General features: G+C 33.3%; 1 protein-coding gene across 3 annotated transcripts in view; it reads right to left on the bottom strand.

Annotated features, from left to right (window-relative positions):
• Positions 1-14,403, bottom strand: part of LOC149085632 (glutamate receptor ionotropic, kainate 2-like) — a 185,678-nt gene extending 171,275 nt beyond the window's left edge. For 2 of the 3 annotated variants that reach the window (XM_089233792.1, XM_089233791.1), the window contains exon 1: positions 14,115-14,358. In XM_089233792.1, coding sequence (XP_089089918.1) covers positions 14,115-14,214 — 100 coding nt within the window. In that variant the 5' untranslated portion in view covers positions 14,215-14,358. Of the gene's footprint in view, positions 1-14,114 lie in introns of all 3 variants that reach the window. The other variant, XM_089233790.1, reaches the window with a different exon arrangement.
• Positions 14,404-14,953: the final 550 nt, after the last annotated feature.

The raw sequence follows: 14,953 nt of genomic DNA, 5'->3' as shown, positions 1-14,953 counted from the left end.
ATTTGTTATATCATATCATGTGTTACTGTTCATGCATGGAATTATTTTTGCAACGTGCTGTACGCGGTGTATGAAATATAGCCCAGGCCAGGAAAGTGTATGTATATATAGCGTAACGGCTGTTGTAAAAACTTTTCCAGGCGTGCAAAGTAGGCGGAGATCTACGTGACTTTTCTATTCGGGAAAATTAAGTTTATTTTTCGCTGAAACAGTTCTGGAGAAATGCCAAAATTCTTTAAGGATTGCATAGCATTTAACACTGTCTCTCTTCTTTGTTTCGATGTTAAGCTCAAATTTATTAAACAAATTTTGAACACAAAGTAACAAAACCGTTTATTTTCTGCCAAGAAATATTGTGAACGTTGAACGTTCTTGTAAACGTAACGCATCTCGAAATGTGAACACGGTAGAAAGGAAAGCTTAAAAAAAGATCTCTGGCTCTCTCTCTGTCTCTTTATTCTACACCCCAAGTGATATGCTTTCCAAGTATTTCAAAATATATGCCGATATATGAAGCAGATATGAACATAAATATATAGTTTATAATTTACATTTTGCTTTTGCAGTAAATTTTACCTGCCTCACACATTTTAGTAATTTCATCAGAAACTGTTGAATGAAAAAGGCTTCAAATTCATTCAATAATAAACTACTAAACCTAGTCATTTTGTGGCACGCTATAGCTTACGTCACGCCTTTTATAAGAAATTCTAACTTAGAAAAAAATACGAAATCATGTAGCACTTAATAAATTTAATACAAGCTGAAACTTTATGAAGCTTCATTAGTAATATGAATTGTGGCGCTGTAGCCATACGTCATGCAATTAGTATTTATCTTTTAAAGGGAATAGAGTGTTTCGGGAAGTTTTATTTTCTACCAAAAAATAAACTTTCTCCGCTCTCTAAGTGATTAGACTGTTTCAAAATGTCACAGAAAATACTTGTTAACCATTCATAGAAAGCCGTAATAGTATAGACTGAAAAATTAATTTAATGAAGTCCTATATGCGAATAAGAAGTCTTCAAAATCGAAGCAATTTCTTAGCCAATCAGATGTCAATGTCAGAAATGTAAAAGATATGTCTTCATCAATTATCTGTTACAGATGATTAGATTGGTTTCTTGAGAGCCTTCACTAATTTTTTATCGCATATCTATGAATTATCGAAAGTGGTTGACAGTACTTCATTTCAAAGTTTATTCTTGTCCAACAAGAGAATGCCGCTACTCGGGTTGTTGTGAACCTCAGCGACATTATTATTGCCACAGCTACAGTAAAACTTCAAGCTTTAAAAAAAAGATATACTTCAAAAGAGAGACTACAGAAAAAAAATCGTACCTAAGTTCACTTGGCAACGACACCGCAGTCAGAGTAAATGCCAACTCAACGATATGATGTCAGGCAGCATTTCACATTGGCAAATACAGGCTTTCGCACGTATAATTAGTAGCGTAGGCGATCATCTTATGCTTCAAGATACATTTTTTGTTCCATCTGCCTCTCTCTCTCTCTCTTTCGGTTAAAGAACAGAAGAATCACTAACCACTTTAATGTTAACCACTGTATCTGATACTCCGAATCATTTGTTAAGCGAAAGCATTTGATTATGGATCGTTTTTTGTTTGTGATTATCAGGGAAAAAATGTTTCTGGCCTCTGCTGTTCAGAGCATCGTGGAAAAAATTATTTGAGCTACTTATGGTCTTGGCTGAAGAATAATTTTTTCTCGGGGTGCCAAATATATTTTGGCAACCCGAATTTTGGTTGTATGCTTTAGTTAGTTAGCAACAATGTTGTGATGCCAGATGTTAAATTTCATTCAAGTTTCAAATACAGTCGAACTTAGTTAGTTCAAATTTTGGATAACTCGAATTTTCACGAATTCCCATGGAGTTTTCTATACAATTTAATGTTAAAATTTCTCGCTGGATTCGAATTCGAACTTCCTTGAATTTTTTAAATAACTTGAGGTTGCAGTGCAAAAATCATGATTTTTGTATGAGTAAATTTAGTTTGGAAAAATTCTACAAGAAGCCAGATTTTGCTTTCCTCGATCAAGTTGTTTAACAACAAATTTTAGACTAATGAAAGTTTGAAAATTTTGTTTTTCCTTTGCTTTTTTTTTTTGTTTTTGATAATTTATTGCCCATTTTAACATCGTTCAACTGGAGTGCATCGAGATTGTGTACCTCTTAATGCAGATTATGCTTTTCAACCAACTGATTGAAGTGTAACGTTCAAAATCTGAATATTTTTTGTCGTCATGAAGAATATGGAAAGTATTGGAAAGTACACATCGTAATACGTTGATGAAAGTATATTTCTTTGATAGCATAAGAATCTAATGCACGAAATTTTGCTTATGATTCATAAGCAAAATTTGGGAAACGGTTTCGCAACGGATGATTATTAACTTTTTTCTGTAAATCATGCTTTGAGCATGGTCAGCTAATTATCCAGTGATTCTGGTTTCAGAACAGTGGAATGATGTAGCACTAAAATCCATTATTTTAATTATAAGTTATTAAAATTTAGGAAACAGTTTCGTAACTGATGATAAAATTTTAATAATTGATAATTCTTAGCCTATGTGTGAATATGTCGAATTTCGGATAATTTTTTCCAGTGAATTTGGACTTCGAATTAATCAAGTTCACCAGTATATACAGGGTGAAAACATAAGTCCGTTTCAGCTCAAATAACTTGTGAAACGTTGTTCATAGAAAAGTTCAATCAAAAAATTATTCAAATAACGTGCACATTTTAGGTATGTCATCATTTACTAGAAAAGGTCATGAGCCATTTCCCAAAATGAGCTTAATTAGTACCACATAGGTTGGCAAATGCTGACTATGTTTTTCTTGTAGGGTTTTATGCATAGATCAACAATATATATGTTGTACCAATGTCTAAATAGTAGCTTTATGCAAAAAAAATTACGTTTTTATAGTTAAAAAATGGTTTTTTATATTGATAATTTGATCATTTTTGTCGCACCACGGTCATTTTCTGCACACGAGGGCTAATTAGACCGGGATCTACAATTTATTGCCGATTCCGAACGACAGGCTTGTTTTTTATACTCAACGAGAGGTTGGTGCGCTAACCCCTCGATGGGGGACTCCCTGCGGTAGCAATTTTTTGCTGCGGTCAAGTCGCCGTTTTTTGTTTTACCCCTGTGTCACACAGGAAAGTTTTCTGACAAGGACGAACCGGATATCCAACTCGCGACACCTCTAAACATCCTTTGGTACTTCAGGCGAGCATCTTATCGACCGATTTAAAATACTAAAAGGGTGTCAGTCAAAGTGGCATATGTTATCAATGTTTTTATTTTTTTATTTTTGTGATTAGATAATCGATATATATGATAGCATGGTTTATGGAGTAGCTGTATGTAGTTTAAATATAAAATCACGATTTATCTTTTGTTAATCATATTGATTTTTTTCAGCGGGTATTGATGCGGAAGAAGGTGATTAAAAAACCATGGAAAAGAAAAAGAATCAAAAGGACAACGCAACAGCACCATGTAGTAAATAAAGTGTTCCTTGCCATGAAACTGGGCTGGAAGAGATCTCGACAACGGGATAAGTCAAGTAGCGAGGTTCTGGCGTTCATTCATTCATTCATTCAACAATGTGTAGGGGTGCCGTAGGGTTTCGTATGTGCCGAATTACAAAATTTGATTATTTTGTTCTGTCTCCATGTTCTCAAACGTCCAAATAAAAAGCTATTACCATTTTCCTACTGAGCCCAACAAAAACATTTCATAAATTTAAGTGCAAAATTGACCGAGATATTACACACTGGAAGTTGCATCCAGAATTCATAAAAGTTTCAATAAACTGCAACTGCAAAGAGTCGTTCTTATTTTCTCGCTTTCTTATCTCAAGTTTGTTCTTTAATATATCATGTTCTGCTCCACGTTTTCATCGATTTCGAATTCAATATCTCGGATAATAACTTCCTTAGAAACATGAGCGTACTTTTGTTGAGCTCGAAGAAAACAGGGCAACAAATTTCTAATTGAAAGTTAAAGGGCAGTGGAACCGAATAGAGAATTATTATAAATGTACACTATATGACCCCCTAACAAAAGAAAAGACGATAAAAAAATAAATACGTTATTTAGCTATTTTTTCTAATTAAAAGTATGTGTCTATAACAAGCGGTTTACAGATTGTACAAATATATATATACGATATGATCATTTGTATTTTAATAAGAGAAATTCCAAACAAGTTTATGAAACACGAATTCAATTGAAATTTTAAAAAATTGAGTATAATATTTTAATCCGAGGATGATGTCACTCGCCGCTATCCATACGAAGGTTTTTAACAGTTGGCTGATGCGGAGATGAATTTTAGGAAAGAGAAAATTCAATTGCCCTTGCATGGAATAGAATCCATGGCCTCTCAGCTGTCGGGTGAGCGTCCTAGACCACTAGACTACAAAGGCAACGAATATCTTAATCTTTCCTCAGAGCTGGGGTGCACTGAACGGGACCGTACAGGGACGGTCGGACCTAATTCAGGCCAAAAGCTCAAAATTGCTGACACTGCCACCAGATGGCACCTTATCCGGCATCAGCCTCGGATACGTCGCCATCTGATAGCAGCAGTCCCAGCAATTATGAGCTTTGACCTAAATTAGGTCCGACCTTCCATGTACGGTCCCGTTCAGTGCACACGGAAAGATTGATATATTCGTTGCCTTGGTAGTCTAGGGCGCTCACCCGGCAAGTGAGAGGACGTAGGTTCGATTCCCCGTATATATAAGGGCAGTTGCATTTTCTCCCTTTCTTAAAATTCATCGTCACTTCAGTCGGCTGTTGAAAACCTTCGCAATATTTTAATACCTTATTTTTATTGTGTTCAACTGTTTCATACGATTTATACAATAATGTGTAATAGATTAAGACGATATTTGATTTTCTTTAATTTTTTCTATAGATGATGGCCTGAATATTGAAGGGTTAATTTAACGTTTCGAAATTTCATGAATGGGGAAAATGAGAAAACTAGAAACGATCACGAAATTTATTGTTGACAAAAGATTACATAATAATTCCGTAATGGTTATTTTGTTCTGAAAACTTCTCATTGGAAGTTGCCATTAGAGAAATTCAACTAGTTTGTCTGATTATTATTCAGTTCATTGAAAATTTTCTACAATCGTATCATTTGAAATAAAACTAAAAGATTTTCCGCATTTCGATTGCGTTTCTACAACTTATACATCTTTTAAAAAACTCCAATGATAAGTATGTATAAACAGATAGAGATGGAGGAAATTTTTATTCAAATTACCTCAACACCACTATTCATAAAAAGACTACGTGAGAAGAAATGTAAAATTCGAAACCGTAAACCCGTAGAATAGCGAAATTCAATTAGAAACTAAATAGCTCGTCACTAATGAATTGAATAGTATATTTGCGCGTGCTTTAAGCAATGAAAAACATCTGAAAGAACTTGCATTGAAATCTACATCTCATAGAAACCTACTAATACATTTTCAATCGAGTTAAAGTATTTCTTTTTAAAATTATCATTATTTCTGTCAAATCAAATACTACAAGCAACCAAAAAATCAACACATACCTATATAATTTCGCTTTTCGCCACATGGAAAAACACGCGAGAAAATGTAAGGAACAAAGTTTTCAATTCAGTTCTTTTTTTTATCTGTTCATCGATCATCAAACATTAAAGAAGGGGAATAGCAATCTTTAGAAAACTTAGAAACAAGAAAATTTCAAAACTTTGAAACTGTGCTGATATATATATATATATATATATCTTTTTTATTTTGGGTCGTAATCTTCTCTCAACAAACCGAAAAGTATTCTTAAAGCGCAACATTACGGAAATCTTAAAGACGAGACTTGTCAAAGTGAACAAGTTTATCATTAAAAATGACCCTAACGTAGCAATCAAGATTTTTCTCTCCGTGATGCTCGAATTGCGTCTCTAACGTAAATTATGTGGAAAAATCTTCTTTTCTGCTTGTTATGTGTGTATGTATACCACAAACCGAAGAAATGTCTCGTCATCCTCGTGTTTAAATTGGATTTCTACGCTCTTATTCCAAGACTTTTCAAAATCCTTTGTTTTAATGCATTGTGGGAATTCATAACAAACTACTTGTGAGACTTTGCACTCGAGCCTTGTTTATAACGAATCATATTTTATTTAAAAATTTCTACATACTTTTAAGGAAGATTATTTGACTTCAAAAGAATTTTCTCTCACGAACTTGAAGTATAACTTTTGAGAATTTTTCCTCGCACTAATCACATATGACGATGTGAACCTAATCAATTATTAAATTTTGGTGTTTTACGTATTGAAAAAAATTTAGAAAGTGGAATGTATAATAAACTAATATCGATGATAATATCTATACCGGGTGTTCTGTTAATGGACAGACAAACTCAAAGGGTTGTTAGTAGGCTTCAAGAGGAACAATAATTGCAATGGGACATGGTGTCGCAAACTACGTTGAGAGGGTGAAAATCGTGAAAACACATGCAGGTTCTGAGTCCAGAGGAGACGAAAGGTGGATGTCAGTTGATCACTGAATGCATGAGTGGGTTCGCTCACCATATCTGACGTAAGCAGCTTCGCAAAACGCAACATTGGGGTAGCATCACGCGCTGCTGATGACTTAGATTAGCGCTATTGTGGTAGTAAGCACGTGTAGCAGTTAGTTGTCTGTTTCAATGAGTATCGTGATGGCTGACTACACGAACGAGGAATACGCTGATATGCATCTGATTTACTGTTGCGCAGATGGCAATGGGCGCTTAGCACAGCGGATGTACCAACAGGAATATCCGTTGTCCGCACCTGACGAAACTTGCATGCGTTTTTCGCGATTTTCACCCTCTCAACGTAGATTGCGACACCATGTTCCATTGCAATTTTTGTTCCTCTTCATGACTACTAACAACCCTTTGAGTTTGTTGGTCCATTAACAGACCACCCTGTATACAGTATACAGGATGTAAAGCCATATCCTCACACATCCTTTACTTTTTGAACCGTTGGTGATAGAAACATACTTTTCATCAACAGTTGGAAACATCTCCCCCTACTGTGATTCTACAGCAATGAAACCATCATAAGTTAATTTCGCTCCTTTTGCTGATATTGCTGATATATTTATATATGCCCGTTATTTTAATATTTCTTTAAAAATAAAAAATCGACCATACAATATTTTTTTTGATACTCCTCAATGAAACACCCCGTATACCAAACAGCCCCCGACTTGAACAATAGGATATTTGAAAACGCCATGGTTAGAGCCAGACACACACATAAATACGGAAGCAATCACCACAGCAGGTAAACTGCCCAACAACAGAAGACAGATTTTTCATAAAAAAAAGCATGGGGGACCGTACTTATTAGACATGATTTGCCAAATATAAACTGGAGACAAAGTTGCCAAAGTGGCAACAAAACATATTCAATAAGGCCTATCGTCGAAACGTTTCAAATTAAATCCAAAAAAAATTAAGTACCCCTGGTGGGTTTCGAAAAATCTGTTGTTTCAAAAGTTCAACAAGAATGATTTTTAAAAAACTCTTCCCTCGTATTTATCCTTAGCCGAAAGATTCTCGAAATTTATTCGTGGATTATTTAAATCTCCTAAATCTACTGCGAGCGTCTATACATACGAAATTTGGATTATGAATGTTGAAAATATACGCTTATCACCTGCGCATAATCCGCACGTGCGAATTTCGCTACTTGAGAAAAAATGCCATCCTATAAACTCCACCCATGCAAATTTCATTCATCAATTTGCTATAAGAGAAAAAAGTGGGGAAGAACAGCAAAAACTAACGGACAACGCCTCTTTCCGGTATTTATGCTGTTCTGTCCCCCACTTTCCTTTGATTTTGAATTCAAATATCTCAGTCAATATTGAACTTGGAAACGTAGAATTTTCTTTGCTGGCCTCAAGAGAGACTGAACAACTTTGTAATTGGGTTTTTGAAGACAGGGTGTCCGTATGAAAAGTTAATTTTTTTTATTCTAATAACTATACGACCCCGTGCAGCATGAATAACGCATCTGAGTTCTACACGTTATTTAGATACTTTTTCCAATCGCAAGTATACCTCTAGGATCAATGGTTCACCAGCAAAATGTGGCAAGGGAATTAAGTAACTTTTATCCCTATCCAATATGTGCAGCTTACTCCTGAACTGTTTTTCTGAGCGAAAACCTCTAACCACCAAAATATTGTTACAAACTTTTCCGTATAAGTAAGTAAAAAAATATCTCCCGAAGAATTGCAAAATTTATTTTTATATGGTTTTCTTGTCATATAAATCATATCTAGCAAAACATTGTCTATGCGCTGATGTGTGTGTATGCTAAACAAAAACTTTATGAAAAGTTTAATTTTTTGTGAATTTTGCGCTAATTACTTGTCATAAAATGCATCAGTCGAGACAAGGTTTAAAAAATGCCGTCTGAAACCTTATATCTAATGAGAAAAAAAATAATTTGCTTGAGATTTCATTCAACGACATAATATTAGAAGCTTTTGGGGCACTTGTAACGAAAAAATTCAATTAGTCTAAATTACTTGCCTCTGAAGTAATGTTGCGTATGCGGCCCTCATTAATCGGCAAAAGGATGGTTTAACTTTAATAATACTCTGTCGGTCAATTTCAATCGCAAGAGGATGTATATATATTTTTCACATGTCATTGCATGATGAATACTTTACTAAATAGGATTTATAGAATCCAGCGAACACACAAAATATGAAATTCAGTAACTTTTTGCTCAAACGCCTTTAGGATGATGTCCCACAACATTTGACACATTATTTTTGTAAGTGAATGTTTCCACTAAGACGGACTGCTAAGAAGTCGGGTATCGCACAACTATAAGAGTGACACCCTGTACATAAAATAAATATTTATTGGGGCCATGAGATGGAATGATGAATTTACTCTGAATATCTCACATAAATCCTGTCATTGCATCAAATCTCTTTCGAGGAGGAGAGGGACAAAACTATTTCTTGACAAGCAGAGATAACACCGAATACGAGAGGCAATCCTAATAGAATGATATAGCTCGGAAAGAAATTATTAGAGAAGTGCCACAGATTTACTTCTTCCCAACTCATTCAAATAGAAATCAGAAAACTAATCATTGGCTGTACCACGTTTGTGGTACATATAATCCTTATTTCCTAAAGTTCTTATTCAAGAAATAGATGAGGGAAGCAATCGTATCAGTGATGAACCCAATATTCTTAGATGCAATACTTTTTTATCCAGTTGCATCGTGGTATAGTAATACCTCGAAGTTAATTGATAGGTGGAACCGATAATACGCTTGTAAGTTGAATTCGAGTAAATCGGGTAAAATTTTGAATACACATACATTAAATATTCATCAGTCGGAAGCAATGTTCAAGAAAAACATGTCTTCTCGAAGAAAGTTTTTTAAAAGAAGTGCATGTTTTTTTTTTTCCCAACATATAACTACAATTGTCATTAATGTTTTTTATTCATTCTAAAATATGTACAAAGGAACGCCATGTGTAGTGCAATATTTCGTAACACTTAGGTTAGTCCATCAGAAAAAGTGGGCTTCTTGTGTTAAAGCAAAGTGGTTTTATTATTAGTTTTTGTTTCTTTGCATAAAGTCGAGTAAACAAACTTCCAACAGTGTTGAAATTAATTAGGGTAGCAGGTGAGCGACGGATGTATTGCCAATAAAGAGTAAATATCACGATATAAACGAACTTTTTCAAGACCGGCAATAACGTTTGTTTTAACGTATTAAATAGTGACCAAACCATTTTTTGAAAATTAAAGCTGTCGCAGAAGCCTTGATTCCAAATATTTTTAAGGTCCAAATCTGTGGTTTAAATCCCGAAATTCAGCTCAAATATCAGTTTACATCCTCAGCCGCTTCCAAGATTTCTCCGTTCAGTATAACCCAGCTTAAGTTCGCTACATGTGTTCTGATTGTGTGTGTGAATGGACAATATATTCTTACCTGAACCTGATTATCTCATAATAATTAAAATACTGTTTTCATTTCAGCTGTAATCGAATAACGTTTAAGAATTATGTTGAATTCAAGAACCGAGCATTTCTTCGTAAGTTGGGTTATGACTGTACGAAAATTATACAACACAGTAGAAATTGAAAAATTATCAACGTCTATGATCAATGCTTTGTTCTTGCAACCCCGATGTACCCATTTAATTAAAAATGAATGATAAAATTATGATACAAAAATTGATGGAATACCTATAGATTAAGCTCTTTTTCCTATAACCGTACTATTGTACTAAGCTTCTAAAGTCATTTTCATAGTTTGAATAGTTCCAAAATATGAAATATGCAATTATACTGGTGATATATATTTGAAGCAATTTCTAATATAATTACATTCGCAATCAATTTGCTTTGTTCGGGTTAGTTGATGTTATCACAAAAATTTTCAACATTCATTGCCAGAGAAAATGTGAATAATTTTTCGTTGTGGTAATATTTCTTGTCATTTCCTACTCCAGTGAAAGTGAGAAGATTTGACTGAAAATAATGATGTAGCTTTGATAAATAAAACTTATTAATGTTTGTAGATTTCAGATGATTATAAGCATGAGCAGAGATACGGGGGGGGGGCATTGTCCCCCTCCCCCCAGCGTCAAAGGTGGAGTCGACTGATCTAATGTATATATGTATATGTGAATTGACATCATCATCATCATCGTGTCCCACAGACTTCCAAGTCTATCTCCACCTATGGTTATAAGAATATTTAAATCTTAAAATTCATTATTTCCATATTGAAGTGTTTAATAGTTTCATTTCACTAACGTTTACGAAAAAAAAATTGGCTACGTTTCGCCAAAGAGAGTACGTTTATTGAAATTTTCAATTTCATAAATATAAGTTACTCTCAATTTTATAAATATCTTTTACAGATTGCCGAAAACATTCTCAAAGTATTGTTCGATAAGATAATGGAGATCTAGGGTTATAAGCAATTACATGCGAGTGAATTTTCTGGGTGAAAATAATAGACAGTGATGTTGAAATATTTTGACATTTAATTACTTCGATGAATCTCTCACGGCTCGTGTACAATCACGTGATCAAATGTTCTGAATAATACAGACTAATTATCTTAACAGGTTAAAATTGATTGAAAATCAGATGAGGAACTAGAATTTACTGATCAAAGAATATTCATTCATCTTTAAGCAAAATAAGTTCCTAAATTAAAATGATAAGTAACACGTTCCTCTTATTGGCAATTTAAATATGTATATCGTCGAAATATTTATAATCCTTAATTAATCCCTTACCAATTATTATTAATTAGTGGGTAAATTATATGCATTAGAAACAACTTATCACTGAGTAGCAATTAAAATTCCAGCCACCGAGAAAATCACATTTTATTATTATTATTAGTCTTTTTTTGGTGATCGACGTAGAAACCAATAATTAACTTTCGTGTGAGTTATAAAATTAATCTATTGGAAATGAGCTTAAAACGACCGCGTTTCAAGTTCGTTGCTTTACTTATTTATTTGCTTATTACTAATCGATGCTCTCGCGAAAAGTCTAGAAATGTTGTTGGAGAAGATAGAAGAAAAAGTAGGTTCAGATGATCATGGAATATACGGAACTGGAGAAAATAGTTATGACGCGAGCGCTTCTATCGAATATTAAGCAGAAAATGAAGTAATACCAAAAATAAATTAAATAATTAACATAACCGTAAGGAAATCAATGTGAGAGTAAAGTGAATGCAGAAAAAAAGTAGATCAAAGAAAATTCCCAAAAGCAGCTTTTTAAATAGATTAAATTGATTACTTCTCTTATAGTTTGTAATTTAGTTAAGGAAATAGACTTGTTGGTGATATTTTAGAAATTTTATACTTAGAACGCTAATATCTCAAGATACTTTGAACGTAGGTGGTATTTGTGGATAGGTCTTGTCAAGATGAACCGCAAATAAGCCGAACCTAATTTAATTTTGTAAACTGCTACCATTAATTAATTACACCATAATTAAATAAATAAAATTCAGTTAGATGTTTCGCCGCTGCATAAGTGTTTACTGCATAACACTTTTGTGTAATGCAATAAGCACTACTTTCAAAAATGTTCCCTAACAGATATATAAAACAAATTACAGATTTCTCTTTGATTTTAACATAAATATTCATTATATTAATTTGTTATTCAACACATACCTGTGAATCGGTATTTTTTTTTTATTGTAAGCGTATAGCGTTGACGAAACTTTGAAGTACCAGGTTAATTAATTCGCTTTGTACTAAATAATTTAAAAAAAAATTTTTTTTTTTGTTTTTACGATTTAATTAGAACTAAAATGACCTACACCAAAAAATTTACATGATAATTATTTCAGTTTCTCATAATGTGGTAGTGAAAAAGTTGAATCGAGTAAGCAAAAATAGTAATCGAATTCACGTATTTTCAATGCCGTTTCAAATAAAAGCTAAATTTATCTCAGATTTTAATTTTTACTTTTCTAGTTCTTTATTTATCTAGTTTTGAGCTTGAAAAAAAAATTCTCGCACATTTATTTATGTCTTACAAAAATTAAAGTTATAAAAATAAATTTATGAACTCATATTTTTAACAAGTAATGGATAAGTAGTAAGGTAATACAGGATGATACCTGTATTTCCTGCCTTTTTCTGCAAATTACTGGAGAATCATTGACCCTAGAGGCATACTTCCAATTAGAAAAAGTATCCAAATGACGTGTGGGCCTCGGATAAAATGGGTAACTAAGATAAGTAGGGGTAAAACGAGTTATCTCGCAACTATCTTGTTTTTTCCCAACTTTTCCCCATTTTTTTAAAATTCAAATATCTCAGCGAATATTGCGTTTAGAAACGTGGGATTTTTTTGTTGGCCTTAGGAGAAACAGGGTAATAACTTTCTTGTTGTGTTTTCAACACAGAGTGTCTGTATAAAAAATTTTTTTATTTTAGTAGCCATACAGCCCCTTGCACTATGAGTGGCGTATCTGAGGTATATCTACGCGTTATTTGGATACTTTTCTTCATTAGAAGTATGCCTATAGGATCAAAACGGTTCGCCAGTAATTTCTGGTGCCTGCTATTAGCTAGGCATTCTGTATATAAATACAGCTTATATTGTAATTTAAACAATTAGTTAACTTATTTTGATAAATAAAACTTTATGGATAAGCATTGGCGATTCATGATCAATTAAAAAATCTATTTGATATGTAAAAAAATATATTATAGTATAGAATGGAAATTTAAAATAGTATATTCCTTTAGAAGTTATATACTATATAATGTCAGATAACTTATGAGAGCTGCACTATTCTTAAAAATAAATATTCTAAATATTATTCAAGTAAATGGAGGAAATGTTATTTGATAAATATATCCATATTTTTGGCAAGTACACCGTGTTTATTCGAAATCAGCTAAAAGAATCAACTCATAAAATAGAAGGATTTCTAATAACCTCTAATCTCTAGCGGAGTTTTTATAACATAAAATATCCATTTTATATTATAAGTAATACTGAGCGAAGATTTCCGTTTTCATAGGCAAAACATTGCATAGTGGAGTTTCTTATCTAATATCTTAAAATATATATTATATACAAATGCAAACTCAAAAAAAGCCACAAGAAAAATATGGCCCAAATAGGTGACTTAATAAATAATAATATAAATGATTATAAATGCGTATTCATCAAAACGCAAGTCTTTTTACCAAAAACAATTTATTAGAAGTTATATAACACCATAACTATATTAGAGCTATGCATATTTTAATGTATCATATTATTTTCACATACGTGTTAAAATACCACAGTTTTTTGACCAATTTATGAATCCGAAAGGATACTTAAATACTTCCGTATTTTTATTCGAGGCAATTAAAAAAAAACATGCATATACACTTGATGTCATATAAATATTCATATGTTGTAAAATAAACACGATAAAATTAAAATTAACAAAAAAATTGTTCATTTAACAAATAGAACCAGAGCACGTGCAAATAGTGGAATTTGTGTGTACTCACCAATTTTGATAACTTCAGGTAAAGCGATCGTAATGCCGAATATTGTCGTAACAAGAAACATGCAAAACGGAAGTTGAAAACGCGTGCTTTTCTCCTCCATAGTCTCAAAATAAGTGAAGAAAAAAGTTATTTCTTTTCACAAAGTTCACACACAAGGGAAGATCTTTTGTCGCGGGGGCTCGCGTTGTTTTTTTTCCCCCGCGTCGAGAAATACCTCGACTCCCCCGCACTATTCCTATGAGGAGCAAAAGTTGGAGATGCGTCTACATCCGCCGGCTGACTTAAATATTTCGAGAAGTCGAGCGATTCGTGCCTGCCTGCTAAAGTCGTCGTGGGTTGCCGAGCAGCAATTTCACCGCCAAAAAGCAGCTCATCATCGCCGCTCGTTGGTGTATCTGTCGTCTCACATCTCTACATTACCTATATTACTTTTTTTAAATTTTATATTTCCATTAAAACACATCGTACTTTCTTCATCTTTCAAGAATATTTCGTCAATTGATTGTATCTCTTCTCTTTATTTAACAATATGATTCGGTAAAATAGACTGATTAGAGACTATTCCCATCCGGTGGCTCGTACAATGATCAGGTGAAATTCTAATGAGTATGCTAATCGAAATCCAAAGTAATTAAATGATCAATCAAAGAGATGCGTGTAATAGTATGAATTGGCAGAGGAACGATTGGGTTTGCCGTCCATCAAGAAGTCATTCACTAGTGAATTCAAACTTATGTTTCTGTTTCTATTCGACTCGAACATTCTGTGCGTCTGATGGCCGATTCAATTATGAAACTCTTTATGATTACTGATTAAATTATTAGTACATACGTGGTAAA

Source organism: Pholcus phalangioides, unplaced genomic scaffold (assembly GCF_987345545.1).
Source record: "Pholcus phalangioides strain wild (caught in Gottingen) unplaced genomic scaffold, Ppha-v1.0 ptg000007l_1, whole genome shotgun sequence".
In the NCBI taxonomy this organism is placed as follows: domain Eukaryota; kingdom Metazoa; phylum Arthropoda; class Arachnida; order Araneae; family Pholcidae; genus Pholcus; species Pholcus phalangioides.
The sequence above is the reverse complement of the archived record's forward strand: the minus strand, read 5'-3'. Positions and strand labels throughout refer to the sequence as shown.